Source organism: Bos grunniens, chromosome 16, assembly GCF_055505025.1.
Source record: "Bos grunniens cultivar Pamir isolate PY7600 chromosome 16, Bosgru_T2T1.0, whole genome shotgun sequence".
In the NCBI taxonomy this organism is placed as follows: Eukaryota; Metazoa; Chordata; class Mammalia; order Artiodactyla; family Bovidae; genus Bos; species Bos grunniens.
This window is the reverse complement of record NC_141180.1, coordinates 1,551,058-1,575,635: the sequence shown is the minus strand read 5'-3', so window position 1 is coordinate 1,575,635 and position 24,578 is coordinate 1,551,058. Positions and strand designations below refer to the sequence as shown.

The 24,578-nt window shown below is 62.0% G+C and overlaps 1 protein-coding gene and 1 long non-coding RNA gene across 6 annotated transcripts; one reads left to right on the top strand and one right to left on the bottom strand.

The window, feature by feature from the left end:
* The first annotated feature begins 4,745 nt into the window (after positions 1-4,745).
* On the top strand, positions 4,746-24,357 carry INAVA (innate immunity activator). Of its 5 annotated transcripts, none has more exons than XM_086343142.1 (10): positions 4,746-5,458; positions 11,065-11,213; positions 11,867-11,991; positions 12,277-12,393; positions 12,874-13,084; positions 17,708-17,761; positions 18,554-18,764; positions 18,927-19,100; positions 20,807-21,443; positions 22,737-24,357. In XM_086343142.1, the coding sequence occupies exons 1-10, from the start codon at positions 4,761-4,763 to the stop codon at positions 22,827-22,829; spliced, it is 2,469 nt and encodes an 822-aa protein (XP_086199268.1). In that variant the 5' UTR covers positions 4,746-4,760; the 3' UTR covers positions 22,830-24,357. The 5 variants fall into 5 exon arrangements, with proteins under 5 accessions (XP_086199268.1, XP_086199269.1, XP_086199267.1 ...); XM_086343143.1 differs by having other exon boundaries at positions 5,283-5,458; positions 11,864-11,991; positions 18,930-19,100; XM_086343141.1 differs by having other exon boundaries at positions 5,283-5,458; positions 11,864-11,991.
* On the bottom strand, positions 6,889-8,550 carry LOC147356019 (uncharacterized). Its single transcript, XR_015142955.1, has 2 exons — positions 8,412-8,550; positions 6,889-7,089 (listed from the first exon to the last, which is right to left on the bottom strand). It is a non-coding gene; the product is annotated as an uncharacterized LOC147356019 (long non-coding RNA).
* Positions 24,358-24,578: the final 221 nt, after the last annotated feature.

Here is a 24,578-nt window from a genome sequence, read left to right as displayed (position 1 = left end):
CTCCGCACTCCCAGCGGCTCTGCCTCGCGTCCGGCCCCGGGTCGGTTCCCGTCCCTAGAGAATAAGAGGAATGAAGCCCCCGGGCTTGACCCCCAAGAGGTTTCTGTGCGGAGTCACTCACCAGCGAGGGTTCCGGCTTCTGGCAGTGCCCCCGCACCTGCCCCGCCGTGAGCCGCGGGACGCGGTCGGGGGGCGACGCGGGGCCTGGGCTCCGAGTCATCCTGGCGTCTCCAAACGGATTAGCCGAGGGCGCCCGCAGGGCACCGTCTGGGCCGCCGTGGCGGGCGGAAGGCGAGCCCCGTCCTCGTCCTCCGCAGGGCCTGCGGTCGCAGGGCCGAGTCAGCGGGGCCGGGCAGGGGCCGGGCCGGCCGCTCCACTGGGCGCGCTGGGAGGGGTCGGGGTACAGACAGGCCCCGCGCAGCCACCAGACGCCCCCTGATCTGATGGAGGCCCGCCCTGCCTCTTCACCCAAGCGGGCGGGGACGAAGGCCGACGGTCAGCTCGGTGGTCTCTCCCAAGCGGCAGCCCCTCCCCCCACGGGCTGAGCGGGCCAGGCCCGGGTGAGACCCGTTTTCTGCTCCCAAGCCCAGCGTCTCCGGGTGCTCGGGGCTCCTAGGGCGGCGGGGGGAGCAACACCTCCTACCCCCAGGTCCAGGCCTCCTCTGGATCTTTAATAAGATAACCGAAGGTCTACCATTTGATCTCACATGGGAAATGTGCGTTTCCAGCTTTGTCTTTTTCTTGTGACCACGTTTGCAGTGCCGGACCCCTTGGGACAGAGCCTGAGTTTTGGGCTTTGTCAGTCTCCACCGGCGCTTCTGCCCTGCCCCTCCGCTGCCTCGCACACCAAGTGGGTGAGCTGGAGACCACAACTCTTGTTCCTGACCTGCGTCCTGCCTTCCGTCTCGGGTCCCTTACACGTCTGGAGTTTTACAGCCACAGGTTAGGGCTCTGGCATCAGAAAGGTCCACCTTCCAATCCCACATCAATCCCTGGCTGGCGTGTGCCTTTAACTCAACTATTCAGCTTTCCTGGGCCTCAGTTTCCTTATCTGTAAAGGAAGATGACAGTATTGCTACAAATTCAACCTACAAATTTGGGTTCTCAAGACACACATATTACTTTATTTCTTTTGTGCAATTAAGTCTTTATTGAATCTGTTACGATGTTGCTGCCAAGCTTTGGTTTCTTGGTCCTGAGGCATGTGGAGTCTTAGCTCCCTGATCCGGGACTGAATGTGCACCCCCTGCACTGGAAGGTGAAGGCTTCGCCGCCGGAACCCCAGGGACCTCCCCTTTATTTCTTTTGTTATTGTTGATCAGTCACTCAGTCGTGTCCGACGCTTGAACTGCACCACACCAGGCTTCCCTGTCCTCCACTGTCTCCCTGAGTTTGCTCAAACTCATGTCCCTTGAATCGATGATGCCATCCAACCATCTCATCCTCTGTTGTCCCCTTCTCCTCCCGCCTTCAATCTTCCCAGCATCAGAATCTTTTCCAGTGAGTCAGCTTTTCATATCAGGTGGCCAAAGTATTGGAGCTTCAGCTTCAGCATCAGTCCTTCCAATGAATATTCAGGGTTGATTTTCTTTAGGATTGACTGGTTTGATCTCCTTGCAGTCCAAGGCACTCTCTAGAGTCTTCTCCAGCACTGTAATTCAGAAGCATAAAATCTTTGGCGCTCAACCTTCTTTATGGTCCAACTCTCACATCCATACATGACTACTGGAAAAACCATAGCTTTGACTAAATGGACCTTTGACCTTTTTCAGCAAAGTAATGTCTCTGCTTTTTAATACACTGTCTAGGTTGGTCATAGGTTTTCTTCCAAGGAGCAAGTGTCTTTCAATTTCATGACTGCAGTCACCATCTGCAGTGATTCTGGAGCCCAAGAAAATCAAGTCTGTCCCTGCTTTCACTTTTCCCCTATTCTGATTAAACCAGTCTGATTCTGTCCTGGGCCTGCAGAGATGGCACAAAATTCTGTTTTCTCATACAGTGTCCTTGAAGGCTTAGGGAAGCCCAGGAAGCAGGGGAGGGCTGCCATATAATGCACAGTTGCTCTGGCCCGCAGGCGTCTCTGGTAACTGGGGCTCCGGCACCCTGGACAGGTGCGGTGCAAGAATCTTTTGAGGCCAGCAACCTGGGGCCCACCGCCCAACCCCATCCCTGCGGGGCCTCGTCCTCTCCCAGGGACCACGCGGGGAGGCGCGGGGTGCCTGCTGCACAGGGCATCTTCTCTCCTGCTCACAGTCCATCTCCCCTCAAAGCCACATCCTTGCCCTTGCTCCTCAGGACCCCTGGTGTTGTCCCAGTGGGCTCAGAGCTGAAGCCTGCAGGAGGCCACTGCGTCCCACCCAGAGAAACGACAAAGGTGACTGGGTGGGGGTGGGGCTACAAAGCAACATCTCAACAAACCATTCTGTTGCGTGAGTAATAATAATGCTTACCAATCTAAACATGCATTGATAGAGGAATAGATAAAGATGAGGCACAGATATATCATGAAGATTACTCAGCCATTAAAAAGAATTAAATTCTGCCATTTGCAGCAATATGGATGGGCCTAAAGATCGTCATACTGAGTGAAGCAAGTCAGATAGAGAAGGAGAAATACTGTACGACATCCCTTACATGGGATCTGAAAAGACATGACGCAAATGAACTTATTTACAAAACAGACTCACAGGCTTAGAGAACAAACTTAGGTGGCTGGGGGGAGGGGTAGCTGGGGAGTCTGGAGTGGACATGTACACACTGCTCTATTTAGAATGGATAGCTAACAAGGCCCTACTATACAGCACAGGGAACTCTGCTCAGTGTTATGTGGCAGCCTGGATGGGAGGGGAGTTTGGGGGAGAAGGGATACACGTAAATGTCAGGCTGACTCCCTCCGCTGTGCACCTGAAGCTATCTCAACATTGTTAACTCGTTATACTCCAGTACAAAGTAAAAAGTTTAAAGAAGCAAAAATAATACAATTATAAAAATAAAAATGATGGGCCCAGACTGGTAACACAAAAAATAATAACAATAATTTTTACCACTGGAGGTACTTTACAACCTGTTCACCCCTTAAGCGTTCCTGGAGTTTACCCGCTGGTCCTTCCTCATCCTGCACACCCTTCCCGGGCGGTCTCACCCGGCACAGCAGCTGCAGCCATGCCATGGCTCCCAAGCCCTTCCTGCAGCCAGACTGCTGATCACCATGCATGGCCTGAAATGAACACACCTGACCCTGAGCTCAAGCCAGAAACCAGGGAAACCCCAGCTCCTCCCCTTCCTCCTGCCACGTCTTTAGTAAGTCACTCACGAGTCAGGCCAGGTCTCACTCCCAGATAGCTCTGGACTCCCCCGTCCCCTCCCCACCCAAAGCCACAGGGTGAACTCAGGTTCCGTCACCCCTTGTCTGGATACTGTCTCCTGTGCTTCCCTTGTTTTGCAACCCTCCCCATGCCAATCACGCATAGCAGTCTGCCCAGCTTGTCCTAGGAAGAGCAGTCTTCATTAGTGTGATGGTTAATTTTATGTGTCAACTTGGCTAGGCCATGGTACCCAGACATTTGGTCAAATGTTATTCCAGGTGTTTCTGTAAAGGTATTTTTTAGATGAGATTAACATTGAAATAAACAATAGATGCTGGCAGGTCAAGCAAATGACCTGCCATGGTGTGGTGGGCCACATCCAATCATGTGAAGGCCAGAATAGCAAAAAGATTGACTTCTAATAAATAGGGGGTTCTGCAAGCAGCCAGCCTCTGGAGCCGGACTGTGACCCCGTCCTGGGCCTGCAGTCTGCCAGTCCGTCCTGCAGGCTGGGGCCCTGTCAGCCTCTGGAGTATCATGGACCACATTCTCTCTCTGTATGTCTGTACACACACACGCAGATGGGGGGCGGGAAAATCCTATTAATTCTGTTTCCCTGGAGCTTTTCTTCAATGCAGGATAAAAATCTTAAATCCTTAGCCCACATGGCTTTACAGCCAGCTTAGCTCACCGAGTGTGTGGTAGTTGCCCAGTCATGTGCGACTCTTTGTGACCTCATGGACTGTAGCCCATCAGGCTCCACTGTCCATGGATCCTCCAGGCAAGAATACTGGAGTGGGTTGCCATTTCCTTCTCCAGGGAATCTTCCAGACCCAGGGATCACTCCGGCATTGTAGACAGCTCCTTTACTGTCTGAGCTACTAGGGAAGCCCAGCTCACCTAGTGCCTCTGTACAAATTGGAAAAAGCCACCGCCTCTAGGCAGACGTGGCTCTGGCCGAGGCCCAGGGCTTGGCGGATGGAGCCTGGGTGCGCTTTTCCTCCTAGTTTGATGCACAGCACAACCTGGACAACGGTAAGGAGCGGCCCTGCGTCCCGGGCCCCCTGCCGGCGGCTCCAGTCTCCTAGACCCTCGCCTCCTCCTCACCCCACACCCCAAGCTCCCTCAACTCCCAGACCCTCCCGGGGTCCTTTGCCATTGGGCTTCTGTGCGTCCCGTCGCTGCTGCCCTGGGCTCCTCTCCTGCCCCGACCCTCGGTTCCCGGCACGGCCCCCTCGGGCAGGCAGTGCGGTCCTCGGCTGGGGTCAGCGCCCAGTCCCACCGCTGGCTGCTGTGGGCCTTCCTTCTCTGACCCTGCTGCCGAGTGACCGCGCCTCTAGCTCGGGGATGCCGGGGGGTGGTGCGGGGTGGGGGGGCGCTTGAACTTTGACCCGCCCGGCGGGGCACTAGTAGGAGCTCCGTCAGCGTGGCCCGAACCGGCGGGTGAGCGAATGAATGACGGGCGGGGCGCCGGCTCCGTCAGCCGCAGGAGGCCCCGCAGCCCCCGAGCGCGCCCCCCGCTCCCGGCCGGTCCGCCACCGGCGGGAGGGGCCGGGCCGCGGCCGCCGGGGGCGGGGGGCGGGGGCCCGACGAGGGGGAGAGGGCAGGGCGGAGAGGGCCCGGGGGGTGGGCGCGGCGCCCCCCTTCGCTCAGCCTGACTCTCCAGGCGCGGAAGCCGCCGGGCCGGCCGGAGCGCGCGGAGGGAAGGCGGCCCCGGGCCCGGGAGGAGCCTCCCCCGCCGGGCCGCGGGAACTGGCGGCGCGGGGGGCTCGCGCGGCGCGCGCGTCCGGAGGCGGGGGGGGGCGGCCGGCCCCCCCGAGCCGGGGTCCCCGCGGGACGCCCCCCCACCGCGGGCGCCTCCCCGCCCCGCCGCGCGGCCCCGCCCCGGCTCCCGGAGCGAAATCTCGGGTCTCGGCGCGCGTCTTCCCCCTCCTTCCTCTGGGCCTTGGTACGCCCCAGGGGACAGATGTCTTGGGATCTTTAACATTTGGGATGCTGCGAATGCCGAAGTTAAATGAAATACCTCCGGGGCGGGGAGGCCGGGAGGAGTCGCGGGGGGAGGAGAGCCGGCCTGGACGAGCAGGTCCCCAGGCGGCGAGGCGCGCGCGGGGGGCGCGGGGGCAGGCGGGCGGCGCGGGACCTCCATGGGACAGGTAAGGGCAGCGCCGGGGCGCGGCGCGGGGGCCGGGGCGGCCGAGCCCCCACCCCCCGGTCCTCCGCGGAGGCGGAGGGGGCCCCGGCGGGCAGTGGGCGAATTCGCCGGGGGATGGGAATTCCGAATCCCTACCGTGAAGGCGCGTTTCCGTCTCCTCGACCTTTCTCCTCCGACCTTCCCCACGCCTGCGGACCCCCTGGCAGGTTCCGGGAAGCCAGACAAAAGGAGCCGAGCCTCGGGCCGCCGGGACGCGGAGGGCGCGGTGGGGGAGGGGAGCGGGGTGGACCGGACAAAGGGGCTTTTGGAGGCGAGCCTAGAGGTCTGATTCCAGGGCGCATTCCAGGCCGTCGTGGAGTCCGCCGTCCCTGCCCCACTCCCCCGTCGCTCGCTGCAGGCAAGCACCTTTCCCAGCGGGAGGGGAGCACAGGAGAAAGGAAACAGTTCGAGGAACCGTCTCCCACCCCCTGGGCCTGGAGGGTCCCGGGATGACTCCCTCCTTTCTCTTTTCACTGCTGGAAAGGGAAGACAGCCGCTGACCACCAGTTCGGTGACTGTTGAAATTTTCAGAGTCCCTGAGACTGGTGTTTGCTGGGTGCTGGTGGGGATGGGAGGTGGTCACACCCCCTTGCTTTAACTTCCAACTTAGTGTGTCACACGGAACTTACAGGAGGAACTTTAAAAACATAATGGAGAGTGGATGGATGCAGGAGGTGGGAGAGTCCTCTGATTGAGGACTTCTCCTTAGGAAAAGCCAACAGAGATGCAGCTTCTCCTTTCAAAGATCAGATTCCAAGTATTTTAGGAAACCCCACTTCCTCACCGACTGGTGGTCCTGGTGATGATGCTCAGGCATGTAGGTCTCAGGGTGCTGGCTGGAAGCAGAGCGCTGCCATCCAGCAGGCCTCTGGAATGCCCACCTCCCCCTGGGTACCGTGAATCTAAGGGCATGGAGTCCAGGGAGATCCACATCTCAGGGTTCTTGGGAGAGCTGGGTTGCCAATCCCACTCCGAGCCTCACAGCCTGCTGGGCTGGGAAATGCTGCAGGTGAGTTTGAGGGAGCACAGGATCTTTGAGGCTTCCTGAGGGTCAGCACACGGACTGATCCTCGTCCTTCTCTTCCTGAACTCAGATGGGGCATTAACCAAGAACAGGCTTCTTAACTGGGTCCACGGGCATGGAAAAGACCCTGATGTTGGAAAGATTGAGGGCAGGAGGAGAAGGGGACGACAGAGGATGAGAGGGTTGGATAGCATCACCGACTCAATGGACATGAGTTTGAGCAAGCTCTGGGAGATGGTGAAGGACAGGGAGGCCTGGTGTGCTGCAGTCCATGGGGTCGCAAAGAGTCAGACACGACTGACCCACTGAACAGCGACAAATGGGCACTGGAGCATCGGTGGATAGAATGAATTCTGAGGGTCTTGTACTCAGATGGGAAAAGGTTTATTTTTCATCAGCCTTTACTGAAAGTTGACATTGCCTTCAGTTATGAAGACAAGATGCCATTGTCAGTAGCTGTGATTTGCCATTAAAAGATGCCAGAGGGCGTCAGGTCACAGAGCCGTTGTGATAGCTGTCTAGGAACCTGGGGTGCTGTCGGTCGTACGGAATTGCCAGACTATGGGATCCTGTTTAATATTAACAGAGAAACATATATAGTTTACTATATTGTCTCGTTTTTAGAACTGCATTTCATTATAATTGATTCTCTTAGTGATTCTCTTCATCTTAATGTATTAAAAAATATGCTACAAGCTGATTCTAGAAGCTTCCATCACCTCCCCTTGCTGGGGGATGGGCAAGGTGGAGGCTGAGTGTGCCTCAGGGTCTCCTCTGTTGTGGGAAGACTGACAAAGCTGGAGGGGATGGGGAGGGACAGGGCTGGGGGGCTGCCAGCACTTTTGGGGACCCAGGGTGGGCCCCCCAGCACAGGGGGCTGCCCCCTGCTGGAGCCCCTCAGCCTCAGCCTGGGAAAGACAGGGGTGATCAGCCTGGAGGGTGCTAGCTCACACTTTGGAAAGAGGGTGTGTGCAGGAACGTGAGGGGCGTTGGGGGTGTGTAGGGCGGTAGGGGATGCCTGTGTCCGTGACACGGCTCCGTGGGAGATGCTTGGGGTGACGTCTCTGTTGTCCCTTCCCAGGGGGCTGGGGGAGGGAGGTGGCCTTTGGGTTTGGGGGCTGGGGAGGTGGTCTTGGGGCTGGGGTGGGGGAGGTAGGCTGGGGGCTGGGTGTTGGGGAGCCATCTGGAAATGTGTGTAGTGCTGGCAACCCGGGGCGAGGGCCATGGCAGGGAGGGAGGTGGTGGGGGCAGCCTTGGGGGGTCTTTGCGTGGGCAGCACTTGTCTGGTTTCTTCCTCCTGTGCTGTGCTTGTGTGCTTAGCCACTCGGTCGTTCTGGCTCTTTGAGACCCTGTGGACTGTAAGCTGCTAGGCTGTTTGAGTCCATGGGATTCTCCAGGCCAGAACACTGGAGTGGGCAGCCATTCATCTCTCCAGGGGACCTTCCCGACCTAGGAATGGAACCAGGGTCTCCTGCCTTGCAGGCGGATTCTTTACCAGCTGAGCCACCAGGGAAGGCGTTCTTCCTGCTGGGGATGGACCACTGGCTGCCTTGGCCCTGCTTCCCTGATGAACCAGGCTGAATTCCAGCAGTGCTGGGTTTGCTGAGGGTCCGTGGGGTGGGGACCCGGGGGCTCATGAAGTTCTACTTTGGGCTCTGGCCCCCGGAGTTTGGGGAGTGGGCTTAGGGCCCAGGATCCCAGTGGCCCTCCTGTGGATTAGGGGCAGGACGGTGGGTCAGGGCAGGCCCTGTGCGGCTGGACGCCAGTGACAAGAGGGCGGGTGTGGCCTTGATGATCCTGGCGGGAGATGTCTGGGGTCAGAGGAGGGAACAGCCTAGCCTCCTTTGGGACCCCGGAGCCTCCCCGCTTGGACCGACCTGGGGTTTCTAACCTGGCTTGGCCTGGGCCCCACTTCAGTGGGGGGAGTAGGGACCTGTCTTGTCAGCGTGCAGGCTTCTCGCTGGTGCTCCCCACGTGTGGCCGCGGCGCGCGTTCGGAACCTGGGGGGCGGGCAGGGCCCTGAAGGCCTGAGCCCGCTGCCTTCTCCTGGGGTTCCTACGGGGAGTCCTAGGTCCCATCCCCCGCTGCCCCCGGAAGTGCAGAGGCCCGAGCTGCCTGGGCGGCAGGATTTGTGCAGGGAAGGGCTTGCTCACTGCTCCTCCCTCTGACTCAAGTCGGAACAAGTAACCTGGCTCCCCTGGCCCGGCAGCCTGGGAGGGACGCAGGCGGGCCCCAGGGAGGGCCCGCAGTCGGCCGTCAGTGCTCGGAGCCACCCCGATCAGAGCGCGGGGCAGCCTGGCACACCCTGAGGCCACACGCTGGGCCCCTCAGCCCCCTGACCAGGACCAGGGGGCGTTTCCCTGACGCCTGGACAGAAACCTGGACGCAGGTGAGGCGAGGTAGCTGGCATGGGTCTTTGGGGCAAGGAGCCAGCCGGCCCAGGAGCCCGGCCGTGGACCCTGCTCGTGTCTGGGGCGCAGGGGGCAGGGGTGCTCATGGGCTGAGATGAGGCCCCGACGCAGGGTCCCTGCAGCCGGGGGGCCCCTCCGGAGGGGCTGCTGCACGGCTGAGGCTTCCGTCTCAGCCTGGTGCTGGCCCAGAGGTTCACATTCAGGGCAGGGAGTGACCAGCAGCTGGGGTGCTGTCCAGTGTTCACTGGTGAGGACGGGGGCCCCGGCGGGTGAGGTGAGGAGAGCTCCCTAGATCCCAGCGGCAGCGGCAGGACCCAGGCTTGAATCCTGGGCTCCGAGGTGCCCCAGAGTGCCTGCCCCTGGCCTTGGACGGAGAGACGGGGCCCTGAGGGGAGTATCCGGCCAGCCCAGGCCCTCGGTCCCCAGCATCCCCGCTCGCTCCCCGCAACAGCACAGGGGCCTGAGAAGCCGGCCGAGTTGTCACTGCTTCCCAGGGTGACTCCTGAGTGGTTAGTAATTAATTAATAAGTGTGACTAATTGATGGCTTCCCTCCTCTGACCAGGCAGGCGTGCTCACCCCGATGGCCTCGCTTCATCGCTCAGGCTGGGCCGAGCCCAGCCTCTGGGGAGGCTCAGGCTGGACATGGGGGATAGGGGGTCAGGGGAGCTGCCTGCCCTCTGTCCGGCTCCAGCTCCAGGAGGAAGGAGCATCTGGGAAGGACGGGTCGGGCAGAGGTAGCTCACCCTGCGTGCCCTGGTCTCGGTTCCTCTCCGCGGCATCTCTGCAGAGGGCCCACATGATCCCGCTGTGCATTCTCTAGGCCTCCCTAGAGGACCGGAACTCCGACCTGCAGGCACAAATTGTTTTAGGGCTAGGCTTAGCTGATGCCCAAGGTACTCTGCCGGCCGTGCTCTGATGTGGGTCTGCACGGCTGTGCGCGGGCAGCGGTGTGCTCCCCGGTCTGCCAGGCAGGGTCCCTCCCCACACCTGCCCTGCTTGGGCGCAGCCTCCGAGGCCACCTCCTCCCTGCAGCTGACCAGCCCACCTCCCACGCGCGGCGGCGTGCCCTGAGGAGAGGCAGGATAAGCTCCAGACAGAAACTCGGAAGGACTTTTGGACTATTGCTCAATGGCTGACTCAGTGAGGAGGTGGCTGGCTCTCCTTCCAGGCCGCCCGCCGGGGCCCCGCCCGGCCTCCCCACCCCCTCTCCAGCCAGCAGCCTAGGGCTCTGCGGGGACAGTGGTGGGGACAGCGGCCGCCCGCAGGGGTGGCGTGGTCGCTGGTGCCGGCGGACGCTCACCTGGGAGCACTCCTGAGCTGCACGTGCGCTCCCGGGCCAGGGAGGCAGGGTGGCCACCACCTTCCTGTGCCTGCGCTTCGGCAGCTTCTGCTCTGGTCACCCTCTGCTCACACACACACACACACACACATATACACACACACTCACATACCCAGACACATAGACACACACAGACATCCACATACACACACACACACACACACACACACAGAACACACACCCATACACAGACACACACACACAGAGATACACAGACACACACGTGCACGCAGCATGTCTCTCCTGGCTGGGGGCGTGATGCCCTGGTCTCCTCCCCTCCGAGGGGTCTCCCAGGCGTCGTGGGTAGCCCGGGGCTGGTGGGAGGCTTTGGGCACCTGCCTTCGGATGGGCTGCCTGGTGCAGACAGAGCAGGGGCCCTGGGCTGTGGGCGCACACACGGGCCTGGCCGCATGCCAGCATCCTCCCCACGGGGCAGTGGGCATGGGGCACCTCCTGGCACAGACACTCCCCTCCCAGATTTGCCCTCCCCGTTTCATCCTCTCCCTTTGCTTTCCTAAGGTCTTCCTCCCTGGTGTCGCGGTCCCCCGGGGTCAGCCCTTCTGTTGCCCCCCGGGCTTCGAGGCTTCTCTGGGGGGCAGCGGTGGCTGTCTAGGCTGGGCTGAGTGTCCACCCAGGGCCGGGTGACCCAGCACTGAGGCCGCCCCACCCGCAGACTCCCTCCCCCAGAGGCCAGGTCGCCACTCCGCAGCCCCGCCCTCATGCATTGGACTAATCCGCTCTGTCTGGAAGCTCGGAGCTTTACCTCTGTCATTTTTTGTTGTTCTTTTAAAAGCCGGGGAAACTCCAGGCCACCTCTGTGTCCTGGCCTGGGCTGGGAAGGTTGTCGGCCCCTCCTCCTCCTCGCCCCCTCCTCCCAGAAGCCCACCATGGACAGCAAGGATGAGGTCAGCGACACAGACAGCGGCATCATCCTGCAGTCAGGTGAGTGGTTCAGGCCCCCCAGTCCCCAAGTCCCTGAGCCCTCGACTCCTCCATCCCCTGAATCCATGAGTCCTGGGCTCTGGGCCCTGAGGGTTGCAGGGCAGACACCGGGAGGGCTGGAGGGCTTTCCTTGCTGGGGGTCTGGCCGGGAGCGTGGGTCCTGTCTGGGCAAGTATCTACAGCGCTCTCCCTTGGCGCCACCATCCCTCAGAAGCTGGAAAATCTTATCTGGTTGGGGTGAGGGGCTGAGGCTCTGGTCCGTGCAAGCTGGTAGGCCCAGTGGGGACTGGTTTGGACAGAGGACCAGAGAGAAGAGGTGTGGGTGGTGTGTGTGCGTGCGTGTGAGAGAGAGAGGAGAAGAAGCAGAGAAAGCAGTCAGCGGCCGTGGGTGGAGGGTGGGATGGGAAGGGGTGAACCCTGACCACCGCTGCCCGCACAAGGCTGGTAGGGCGGCCCGTCCTCCGAGCGGTCCTGGGCCGTCGGGCGGTGGGAGACAAGCCGGTTTGCGGCTGTAACAGGGCACCGTGGTAGCCGGCCCGCAGTCTGGACAGGTGTGAGACTGTGAGCCCGCCTGTGCATCACCGGCCGGGCTGGGGCTGGCGGGGAGGCAGCCAGGACCGGCCGTTCTGAGCACACGGCCCTGTCCCCAGCAGGCCCCGACAGCCCGGTGTCCCCCGCGAAGGAGCTGACCCACGCCGTGCGGAAGCAGCAGCGGGCCCTGGAGGAGCGGCTGGAAGCCTGCCTGGAGGAGCTGAGGAGGCTCTGCCTGCGGGAGGCGGTGAGGGCCGCAGGGCTGCTCGGTGGGGCTAAGAGCCAGGGGACGGATGCCCCCCCCCCCCCCCCCCCCCCCCGCAGCTCTCCCTGGGGGGGCCATGTGGACGGAGGCGCCCGGGGGGAGGCCCGGCCCCGGGGAGCAGGAGGGACAGCCCTGGACGCGGGGTGGGCGGAGGTGGCACGGGTCGCTGGGGCCAGGCGGACATGGGCCCGAAGGCCTGCTGGACAGTGCTCCGCCCAGGGCCCGGCCTGTGAGAGCCGCCCGGCGCAACCTCGTTCCCCCCTGCAGGAGCTGACGGGCATCCTGCCTGCGGAGTTCCCCCTCAAACCCGGGGAGAAGGTCCCCAAGGTCCGCCGCAGGATCGGAGCCGCTTATAAGCTGGACGAGTGGGCCCTGCACAGGGAGGTGAGTCTGCCGGGCGCCGTCCTGGGTCCCCGAGGCGGACGGCTCTGTCCCCAGGCCACCACTCCACCGCTTGGGGCGCTTGGCTCTCGGTGGAGGAGGGGCCCCGCCCACGCGTCACCCACAGAGGCCTCGGGGAAGCCCTGCCTGGGCAGAAACTGGAAGGGCCGGGGCCTCAAGGGAGGACGCTGGGCCAGTCCCCTCAAGGGCCGAAGGGCAGCCGCCTGGACGGGTGGGTTGCTCGGCTCTCGGCCTGTCTTCCTCTTTCTCAGCTCGGGTGGAGGGCCGTGGGGGTGGATCGGGCCCTCGGCCCCGCCCTGTGCTGTGAGGGGTTGCAGAGCCTCTGGGCTCGTCTGCCCTTCGGTTGGATGGGAACGTGTCCACCCCGGCCCCCACCCCGCGGGGCTCAGCCCGAGGCTGCCAGTTGGGTCCCAGGGCGGGTGTTGGGGGCTGCCCGGGGTCGCTGATCGCGTGCTCCCCCAGGACCCACTGAGCGGCCTGGAGCGCCAACTGGCCCTGCAGCTGCAGATCGCTGAGGCAGCGCGGCGCCTGTGCCGCGAGGGGAACCTGGGCCGCCAGGTGCGCCGGCAGCGCCAGCACGCGGTGCGCCTGGAGGAGGAGAAGCTGCGGCAGCTGCAGCGCTGCCTGGGGGAGCGGCAGGGGCGCCCCCCACCCGGCCCGGCGCCGGGCCCAGGTGAGCCCCAGTCCCCGGGGGGTACCGCCCTCCCGGGGGCCACCACGCCCCTCCGCCGCCCCCATGGACCTCAGCCGGCCCCACCCCCTTCCCCAGGACCACCCCCCTCCCCGAGACCCCGCCCCACTTAGAAAACAGCAGGCTCCTCCCTTCTGCTTCCTGCTTGAAATACACCGCCTGGACAGGGACCTCGCAGGCTGTCCGCTTATCTCCAGGGCGTGTTCAGCCCTGCTGCCCCCAGCCCACAGGGTGGGTGGCGTGAGGCTCTGCTGTCCTCTGTGGGCGCTCCTGAGGTCCCGTTCTGAGCATGTCTGCCCAGGGGACCGCTTCAGGGCCCGCGGCTCTCCTGGATGTCCAGCTCCACCCGCGCACCCGCCATCCCCAAAGCCCTGCAGAATCTAGACCCGCCGGGTCGGGAGCGGCCCCCTGCTCTCTAGTTACTGAGCCTCAGGCCGGTCCCTGGACGGCAACTGGTCCAGCCCAGCGCCTCTCCTGGCGGAAGGTTCTGGGCCCTCAGCCCGGCTCTCTGTTTCTCCTGACCCGAGCCCCACTCGTCGGGTTGGTTCTTGGAGGCCTCCCTCCCGTTCCATCCCCTGCGCCACTCCCTCAGGCCTCTCCTGGGCCCCGGGCCTGCTGAGAGCCGGTGGCTCTGCATGGAACTGGACTCCAGGCCTCACCGGGCTCCCCAGCCCCCACCCCCGCCCCTCAGGGTGGGCTTCCCGCCGGGGCGCCCTTGGAGGCGGAAGTCTTGGTCCCTGTGCGGCCGCACGGTGGTGCGGCAGGCAGACAGTCGTCTCCACACTGTCTCAGGAGTCCCTGCCACCGCACATCGCCTCTAATTCAGGGGGGAAAGGGTGGGCCAGACACCTCGCCGGTCCCCCAACAGCCAGGAATAGGGGCAAGCGAGGAGGGGGGCCTCCATGAGCCGGCTGACCCGGTAGAGCCAGGAGACAGGGAGCCGGCAGACCGGCGCTGAGGGGAGAGGCCCCCGGCCCCTTCTTGGAAGGCAGCAGCTGACCGGCACCTGAGCCCCAAGGGCCCACTGGGCTGGTGGGGAGTGGCCGCGCCCAGCCCGTGTCTCGCACCTCCTGTATGCCTTCCGGGCTTGCTCCATGCCGGGGCCCTGACCACAGGCCTGCGGTGTGGGCGAGGGCGGTGGGGGGTGTTGCTCCGCTGCCACCTTTGTGACAGTGACGCTTCTTGTCGGGAGTGCAGAGCAGGCCAGGACACGCCTGGGGCTTTGGCCAGCCGGCCCCTGGGAGACGGAGGCAGGCATGCAGTCCAGGGCAGACAGAGCCACGGGGACGGGACCAGTGCAGCAGCGCATTCACCCTCCTGATCAGAGAAACAGGCCTGCTCTCTGCACGCAGTCCTGTCCCGACAAGGCCGAGGTCCTGGGTTCCAGCGTCCTCTCTTGGGAGCCCAGGAGTGGGTGGTTGGAGACAAGTAGTTCCTGCCCTGTGGCTCCTCTGCCCAGCCAGGCTCGCCCTGAAACAAGGAAGTAGAGAGGAGTTGATAATTAGTAGCTGAAAGGTGTTTTGAGTTAAAGAGAAAAAAAAAAAGCAAACAGACTAACCAAAAAACTAACAGAAATCCACCCACCCTCTTGATTATTCAAGTTGCAACTGTACCTGTTCCAGGTGAGAGGAACTGGCTGGCCCTGCACAGGTGGTGGGGAGTGGTCCCGTGAGGGACTCATTGCCCACAGGGAGCCTGGGAGAAATGCCCCCAGCGCTGATCTAACGCAGCAGGTGCTCGGGACGCCTCTGGATGGACAGCACCCGCTTTTAGCAACACTAGTAGAATTTCTCGGATGACGGAAACGTTCCAGACCCATGTGGGGCTGTAGGGCGCTTGGATTGTGCCTGTGTGGCTGAGGGACTAAATTTCCGCTTTATTTAAAATAGCCACGTGCAGCTGTTGGCTGTGGGTTGGATGGTGGTGCTTGGAGGGTGCTCAGTGGGGTGAGTGCCCTCCTCCCGGGGTGTCCTGCTGCTGCTGCAGGGCCCGGGGCTCAGTGTGGCCACGGCAGCGACCAGCCTTCTTGAGCAGGGCCTCCGGGTCCCCACCCGTGTAATCCGGTGGTGGGCAGAGGCCTCCGGGTCCCCACCCGTGTAATCAGGCGGCGGGCAGGGGCCTCCAGGTTCCCACCCGTGTAATCCGGTGGTGGGCAGGGGCCTCCGGGTTCCCACCCGTGTAATCAGGCGGTGGGCAGGGGCCTCCAGGTTCCCACCCGTGTAATCCGGTGGTGGGCAGGGGCCGCCGGGTTCCCACCCGTGTAATCCAGCAGCGGGCAGGTGTCCCCACCCGTGTGATCCGGCGGCGGGCAGGGGCCTCCGGGTCCCCACCTGTGTAATCAGGCGGCGGGTAGGGGCCTCGGGGTCCCCACCCGTGCACTGCTCCTCTCAGTCCATGGGGTTCTGATGACAAGGATTTGGGCTGACGGCGGGGGGATGGCTTTCTTCCCAGACCACGTAGTCAAACCCAAAACACACGACTCTCACCCCTGTGACAGGAGCAGTCCCACAGTGTCCTCAGCTGACACTGGTGAAACAGAAGTGACTCGACTCCTCGGGTTTCTGTAAAATATCAGAGGCTGGGAAGCAGGATTCAGGAAGAGGATGTCTCCCCAGGTGAACCCTAAAGCACAGAATGGTGTCAGCTGAGCTGGCCCAGCAGCACGGTTTACAGACTGCTTTGTGTGAAGGTTCTCATTCATTTCTTTTTAAGCATTTTTTAAAATAATGATATATTGATGACATAATGTCCACAACAGTTTTTTCTTTAAAAAAAAAATAGTTATTATTTATTTGGGCTTCCCTTGGGGTTCAGACGGTAAAGAATCCAGCTGCAATGCCGGAGACCTGGGTTCCATCCCTGGGGGTCGGGAAGATCCACTGCAGAAGGGAACGGCTACCCACTCCAGTATTCTTGCCTGGAGAATCCCATGGACAGAGGGGCCTGGTGGGCTACAGTCCATTTTTTAAATGAATATTAGTGGAATAATGTCCGTAACCGTTTTTCTTTTTTAAAAAAAAACACTATATATTTGGCTGCCTTGGGTCTTCATTGCAGCACATGAACTTGTCCCTAGTCACAGCCTGGAATCTTACTTTCCTGAACAGGGCTCAAACCTGTGTCCCTGCATTGGAAAGTGGATTCTTAACCACTGGACCACCAGTCCCCCTACTTCATTTAAACTGAGGAGCAAAGACTGACAAACTTCTGTAGCGGTCCAAAGAGTAGATCTTTTAGGCTCGTGGGCTGTACTGTCTCGGTCACCACTACTCAACTCTGCCCTCGTATCATGAAAGCAGCCAGACGTTACGTAAAGAAACTCGTAGCTGAGTTTCAATGAAACTTTATAAAAATAGCCAATTACCTGAGTTTGTCCCACAGGCCTGCCATCAGCCAATCCTTGTTAGAATTTTCAGATGGCTGGAAACTAAATCCTGAAGTTTTCTGAGTAAGGACCTCTGCACGAGAAGCTAGCTAACAGCAGAGCCCGTAAGTGGTGATGAGCCAGACTGGTCAGACTGTCTGGGTGTGAATCTGACTCAGCCACCTAATGCCAGACTGACCTGAGCTATTTTATCAGCTCATCCATGCCTCTGTGGCCTCAGCTGTTACACGGAGATGGAGATGTAACCTCACAGGGTACTAAGCACTAAGTAGAGCCCAAGAGAAATATTAGCCGTTGCGAATTTGCCCTCATCCTTGTTCTCGAACGTGGTTGAAAATGCTTTGTGAGCTACGTCTGGGTCGTGTTAGGTACAGACCCAGTGTCTGAAGTTTCAGTTTGCTCAGACTGAAAGTGTTAGTCTCTCAGTCGTGTCTGCCTCTTTGCGGTCCCATGCGCTGTAGCCCACGAGGCTCCTCTGTCCATGGGATTCTCCAGGCAAGAATCCTGGAGTGGGTTGCCATGCCCTTCTCCAGGGGATCTTCCCGTCAGGGGTTGAACCCAAGTTTCCTGTTTGGCAGGTGGGTTCTTACCATCCGAGCCACCAGGGAAGTTTGTCCAGGGGCAGCGGCAAATTCACGTCCTCTGACTCCCGGGTCCCCGGGCTGTGCCCATACTGAAGTGCTCCCCCTGTGAGTTCTGGAGGCTGCCCTGTCATCAGTGACGGACCTCCCCAATTCAGCCAGCCAGACCGCCCTTGAATTGTCCCAGGACCCCGCAGGCCCAATTCCCACTCACACTGCTCGTCTGTGGGTCTCAGGTTTGGGGTCCTTGAGTTGCATTGTATTTGTGGTAGCAGAAGTCTATAGCCAATTAGTGAAGTCTACAGCAGAGTCTAGAATGACCCTCTCTGCCTCCGCCCTCCCCAGCCTGGAAAGCCTGCCAGCACGGGGCCTGGGGAAGTGGAGGCCCAGAGCGTTGACAGGATTCTTTGAGGCTGCACAGCTAGTGACAGGGCCTGCATTAAAAGCAGATTTCCTGTTTCCTCACGCCAATCTTCTGACTTTTTTCTCCTTCCCAGTAATAAAGTCGCACCCAGCCTGGTGCTGAGCGCCGGTCGGTGCTTCCTGATAAGGAGTGCTTTCAGGAGAGGAGGGGCAGGCGGGTCGCCAGCAGTGCAGGGGGCGTTCCTCACCCGCTCCTCTCCCCTTTGGCTTCCCCAGAGCTCAGCGCCTCGGATGACAGCTCCCTGTCGGACGGGCTGCCCCGGGAGGAAGGTGAGAGGGGCTTCAGGACTCTTGTCAGCTGGGCTCCTGTGTGAGTTTACTGGAGAGTTCCCTTAGTGAGCTGAGGGGTGAGGGGCGCAGGGCGGGCCCAGAGTCTGCTCCATGGGGTCGCTGAATCCCACGTGCACCTGCTGGCCTCGAGGACAGCCGGCTCATCACTGGTGCAGGCGCTCAGTCACCCCGGCAGGAAGGTAAGTCCCGCAGAGCCTTGGGCGCCGGGCCCCTGCTGTGGCCTGAGACTCAACCTTTACTTCAATGCGTGCCATTCGCAGCCTCAGCTGTCCGCCACAGCTGCTGCCCTTTGTGAAAACAGGGCAGAACCGAGGGAATAACCACAAGTTCATACGCTGAGCACCCTGCCTACAAACCCTAATGATGCTGGGGGAGGGGGTCCGGGTGGACCAAGAGGGTGGTACGGTCCTGCCCAGGGGAGGGCCCAGGCCAGTCAAGAAGACACACACATGGGCTCAATGTGGCAATAAAAACAGGGAAACGGGAGGTCAGCTGCAGACATGACACCAGGAGCAAAGGATAGGAGGTGGAGTCCTGCGGGCCAGGAGAGTCAATCTGGGGGGGGCTTCCTGGAGGAGGCAGGTGTAACGTGGAGCCGTCAGGGAGTGAGTCCCAAAGGAGAAGAAAGTGTTTTGGAGCATCTGGGCCCAGAGCCCTGGCCTGGCATAGCTGGACAAACAGCCACGGGAGGGAGAGCGGGGAGCAGGCTGTGGAGGTTCTAGTCAGGCCGGTTCCCCCGCCGCTCCTCTCACCGGTTTCTTTTACCTGCAGAGGCACCGCAAGTGCCAAAACCGCCCCTGGAGGCCCCAGACCCACCCGCCAGGCCTCTCCCGCCCCAGAGCCTCGAGGGGCTGCAGCCAGCAGGCCCCGAGATGGGGGGCCTGGAGCGGGCCCCCATCCAGAACAGCCCCTGGAAGGAGACGAGTCTGGACCACCCCTATGAGAAGCCCAGGAAGTCTTCCGAGGCTGGAAGCGAGTCCAGGTCAGGCGAGAGGAAAGGAGGGCTGGAGGCGGGTGGGAACTGGGGGAGGGGGCCTGGCTGGGCCCTGGTGTAGGGGGCTTCCCACCGTGTGATGCTGCGGGCTGGCACTCCTGGGTGGAGGCATTCCCGCTGCTGACCCGTCTCCCATCCCTCCACCTCCAGCAGCCCGGCCAGCACCCCACAGGATGGGCCGAGCACCTCCAGCCTATGGCTGCTGGAGCCCACCTCCTACTGCGTGGTCCCCATCCGCAGTGTTCCTGGGCAGCGGCAGGGCCGTACCAGTGCCCCGGCCACCCCTGACATGCAGGGCAGGAGGGGCCATTCGCAGCCCCTGAGGTAAGAGCCAGGCCCCCCAGATATCCAGGGAGAATCTAGAGGGCGGCGGCTCCCAGGGCTGTGGGACACCTGTGGGCGACACGGGGCTTGTGCAGTGGCTTCTCCTGGAGACTCTTTCTCAAGCACCTCTCAGCAGAGGCTGCGCCCCAGCAGGCAAAGCTAAGGGCGAGTCACTTATGAAGCAACTTGTTTTCTTCCAGAGGCTCCGGTGTTCTCTCTTTGCATGACCTTTCTCCCCATCCAGAAGACTGTCTTGTTGGGGGAGGATAGTGTCTTGGTAGGGACTCCTGCGGTGGGCTGCGATTGTTTTGGGATTGTCCCTGGCAACGGACAGTTCACGTTTTCAGTTGATGTCCGTTGACTCTCACTACTTGGGTAGTTATGTCCTGTGATGTCACCACAAACCACTGCTCCCTGGGACACACAGGGTCACAGCTGCTGGCCTGTCAACGGATCGACACGTAAACTTGTTTTATGGAGTTTCTGTTGAAAGACACCTTATCTAATATATACCACTGACTCACTGAACTCTCAGGGCCAGCAGCCCGAGAATGCACACCTGCACGGAGCTCATCTAACCCGTATTTTCTCCGTAAATCACGCCCTGGCTTCCTTGTGCTCCGGACACCAGGCAGCCCTGCAGCACCAGCTTCAGGGCCGTCTTAAGCAGTGAAATCACCTACAGAGGCATAAAAACACGAAAGCATGACACTAAATAGACTGTGGAAAGGGCCTTTGTGTGCAGGGTAAGAGCTGAGGTCTCAGCCTGGAGAGCCTGTTGGGCAGCTCAGAATCTTCACCACCCTGTGTGTGTCCACACGTGACCAGAGAGTCTGGGAGTGTTGATTTGGAAGTTGGAAATCCATTCGAGCATCAGGTGAATTCACAGATACAGAGCCCATGAACGATGAGCACCCACTGCGCCTTCCTTTCTGAGTCCTCTGCCCTCTGGGGCTGGTTTCAGTGACCACCGCTTGATCAGTGAGCCAGGGATGATGGGCAGTGTTGGCCACGCCCTCCCAGGGGTCCAGGGCAGCCTCGGGACCTGGCTGGGTTCTCGTGTCAGGTTAGCTGCCCATGGGCGGCACTGAAGTCCAGCAGTGCATGGTCCAGTGTACATACCCGGGCCTTTAACACACGGCCTGTGTGCAGATCGGTGAAAGGCATCCCCTCTGGATGGGCAGGCCTGCTCACTCCTGAGAGGCTGGCAGGGGGAGAGTGGATTCCTGACCGGCTGGCTCTCCTGGGCTAGTGTCCTGGAGAGGGCGGCTGTCCCAGCTGTCTGGGGCCGCCATACAGAGCCCTTCGCCGGGACAGAAGCCACTGTCTCCCAGTCTGGGGGCTGAAGTCCAGGCCCCAGGTGTCCCGCAGTGGTTTCTCCCTTGGCCTCAGCCCTGGGCTCTCTGCCCTTGACGAGCTTGTCCCTCAGTGCCACAGGCCAGTTTCAGGCCTTCATCTCGGATGTTTGCCAGTGTCCACCCAGACAGATTGTGTGGACGAAATGCCACCGGACCGCTTGCCCCTGATGGCAGAGACCAGGAGGCAGCTGTGGCCTACCTCGCCCCCAACCCGGGCTGGCCCTGCAATGTAGCAGGAGCGGGTAGGGTGCAGGAGGGGCGTGTAGGACGCTAGGTGGGCCGGGCGATGCCTCGGTCCCTAGATCCCCTGAGGCACGGCTGGCTCAGTGCCCCTCTTTCTCCCCGCAGGAGCGACCCCTTCCGCGCGGGCCCCGACGGCCGGGGTCGCAGCGCCCTCCCGCGGCGCCGCCCCACTTACTACACGGTGACGGCGCCGGAGCCCTGCTGTGCCCGCCCCGCACCCGCGCCGCGCGCCTGCCGCTCATGCTCCGAGGACAGCGGCTCCGAAGCGTCCAGCCTGTCGCACCCCACGCCGCCCGGCAGCAGCAGCCCCGACATCTCCTTCCTGCGGCCCCTCTCCCCGCCCGCGCCGTCCCGCCCGCCCCGCGGCCCCGCCGCGCCCCGGCCCCGGCCGCCCCCCGCCTGCCTGCGGGCCACGCGCTACGTGGTGCTGGCCGAGGGCCCCCCGCCGCCTGCCCAGTGGGCCGAGTGGGGCCCGGGCCGCGGCGAGGACGCGGCCCCCGCGCGCTGGCAGCGCCCGCCGCCCGCCCACGGCCGCGTGGCCCGGACGCCCTCGCTGCGCGACCACCCCGCGGGCCGCGGGCTCAGCAAGGCTGCCGTGTCCGAGGAGCTCAAGTCGTGGCACGAGCGGGCCCGGCTCCGGAGCGCGCGCCCCCACTCGCTGGACCGCCAGGGGGCGTTCCGCGTGCGCAGCCTGCCGCCGGGCGCCGACAGCTTTGTGCGGGCGCCCGCCCCGCGCGGACAGGTACGCGCCCTGGCCCGGCTCTCCGCGTCCTGGGTCCCTGCTGGCCCAGCGCAAAGCCCAGAGCCGGCAGTCCGGGGGCCTGGCAGCCCTCGGCTAGGAAGAACAGCCCCCGGACGTTTCCTTACGGCTCTGGGAAGCCCTTGGGAAGGCTCCCATGGGGGCCTCCAAAGTTTGCCTGCTCAAGAGCGCGTGCCCACGTACGCCGGTGGAGGTTACCCCCCCGGACACCTAAAACATCTCCCCCTAATGGCTCCACCGAGGATCTCCCAGACAGGCCTCTATTCGTAATCCGAAATCCAATCCCGTCGCCCTCAGATTTCCTGACTTGAGGTCCCAGGACAAAGAGTCTGGAAAGGGTTTGCAGGAGGCGAACCTGTGGCCACCGGTCAGCTCCTCCCCACCCCCACTCCCCTTCCATCACCCAGCTGAGAAGCAGGCTGACCTGCGGTTAAGTGCCCAGGCCCTGGTACAGGTCAGCCTCGCCCCTTAGCAGTCGGGTTGGGGCTGGTGAGTCGCACTCCCATCATGTCACCCCTTCTGTAAAGCGGGAGCAGTAAAGGACCCGTCCGCTAGGGGCAGTGCTGCGCGTGAAATGACAGAGCCCTGTATGGTAAGCCCGGGCTGAGAGGGGTTCCTGTCAGCCGGGACCAGGGACCGGGTTGGTGGGCAGCTTGTAGGTAGAGCACCCCAACATGAGACAGGGTGGCCGCCCTGGTTTCTGTGCCCAATTTCTTCCTACAGAACAAGGGCACCAGGCAGGAGCCTGCCTTTGCTCTTGCCCCGGTACCCAGGGCTCTGCAACGGCCATGCTCCTGAAGTCCCAACAGGCCGCTTCCTGAGACCCGAGGCTCTGGCAGGCCCCACCGCTCCTCCCTCCCCGCCCCCAGCTCTCTGGGCTGCAGCTGGCCTCCCGGGCCTGGCAGCACCCTGGCTCCCGTCCCAGCCGCACCCTCCACCGAAGCGCCTTCCCCTTCCCGCGAGCTGGGACCTGTCCTTGGCTCAGGCCCAGCCCAGCCCGATGTGCCAGATGGGAGGGTGATGAGAACTGAGCCCAGGAGAGGCGGGCAGAGCAAAGGTCGAGGTGCCCGTCACACCCCGAAAAGAACTGGGGCGGAAATGCATAGGGCCATCTCTGGGCCCAGAGAGCCTCTGGGGAGGCAGGGGCTGGGTGGCTGGGCCGGTGCTGCCGCCGGTCAGCAGCCTTCAGGGACAAGGGTGGGGTGGCTGGGTGTGCTGTCCCGACACCTCTACCTGGTTAGCTCACACGCCTTTCCTTTCCTCCTGGCCTGGCAGGTGCCCACGGTGTGCGTGCTCCAGAGATCGCCTGAGGGGGCCCCCGTGCAAGTTTTTGTACCTGAGAATGGCGAGATCATGAGCCAGGTGTAACCCCGGGCTGCAGACACCCCGGCCGGCTGCTGGAAGGAACTGGTTCCCAGCAGGGCTGGGGCTGCAGCCGCCCCCTCTCAACGCCCTCTTCAGCTCCCTTCCCCCATCGCAGGTCGATGACCTGGAGCTGAGACTTTTTTTTTAATCAGTTTTTGTTCAAAAGCCCTGGCCTAAGGATTTATGTTTGTGGTTTGTCCGCACGATCCCTGTGATAGGATGCTTTATTTCCCAGAGACTGGCCTACTGGATGCGAGGCCTTGCCTCTGACTGGTGGCATCTCTCCATGTGCCAGATGGGTGGCAGGGGATGCCTGGAGCAGAGAGGGCCACGGCAAGTTCCCCCAGCGCTCTGGAGAACGACCCTGGGGCCTCCTCCCCCACTACCGCTGGGGGTGGTCTCCCTGTCCCCATTCCCAGCGCCCGGGCATAATCGTACCGGGCTGGGCGCATCCTCGTAATGGTGCCAGGCTGGGCGCGTCCTGCCCTCCCTATTGTGCTCTGTGATGCACACACCAAGGGCTGGGTTAAAGGTCAGTGTGTCCCGGTGGAGTCTTGTCTTCGTGGGCCCTGCTCTTTTCCTGACCCTGCGGGGCCCTGGTCACTGTACACCTGCGTCCTGCAGCCCCCAGCACCGAACCAGGCCCAGGAGCCTCGGGTCCGAGGAGGCCTCTCTGGTTCGGAGCGTCAGGAGGCCCAGGTAGGGGCTGACCACCTCTGGGCCCCATGAGGAGTGGCAGGCCCCCACCTGCTGACATCTTTTTGTCGTTGTCCCAAGAACCAACAATGCACACGTGGTTTTAGAAAAATGCCCCTTGTGGCGTTACCCGGGGGGTGGGAGTGTCACTGCTTCTCCCCACCCGTGTACCTCTGTCCTGAGACCAGATCTCCTTGAAGGAGGGCAAGTCCTTGCTTTACAGACATGGGACACTCGCCCTGCAGGTGTTACTGAATTGTCCTAGCACTGAGACTTGAGGGCTGGCCGTGCCAAGCTGATCTGTGGTCCCGGGCTCTTGTCCTAGTAGGGCCTCTTCTGCCTGGTCAGACCCCCAAATGGAGCACCCTGCTCGCAGGAGAGAGACGCTGAGTCAAGGCTGGGAGGGGCAGGGCACACTAGGCTGACTTTGCCCACGTGGCGTTCTCCGTCTGCAGGGTGGAAGCTGGGGAGACTGCTTGAGGACCCGGGAACATCCTGACCCGGATGAGACCCACTTCTCCCACTGCCTGGGCCACCTGGCTGAGGGGTCAGGAGGAGTTAGGGGGCCTGTGGGGAAGCCCGCATCCCTGCCCTTCCTGGCCTGCAGCTTCCCAGTCTGGGGCCACCTGGGCACAGCCACCCATCCCCCGGTCCTCGTGGAGCACAGCGCTCCTTGGGTTAGCACCCCACATACGTGTGCGCCCCGCATGTTAACTTATTGCTCCTGTGTGACGCCCGGTGCACCTGAGAAGCGGCTGTGTTCTCGGCTGTGTGGCTGGAGATGTGGGGTTTCTGTGCCAAATACTCCAATAAACTCTGTGGTTTGTGAGGCCGAGCTGGTGAGGAAGGTTCTTATGCACCGAGTTTCCAGCTGATGGTCTGCCCAGGGTGGTCTGGCCAGGGCCCTAGGGAGCAGGTTGGTGGGAAGTGTCCTGGGCAGGATGGGAGGAGGAGTCAAAGCTCCTGGGTCGTCCCCCACCCCGCCGCCCCACCAGGGCCCAAGGAACTGGGCTCTGAGGGTGCTTCATGGGAAGGATGGGGCCGCAGCAGCCCCTG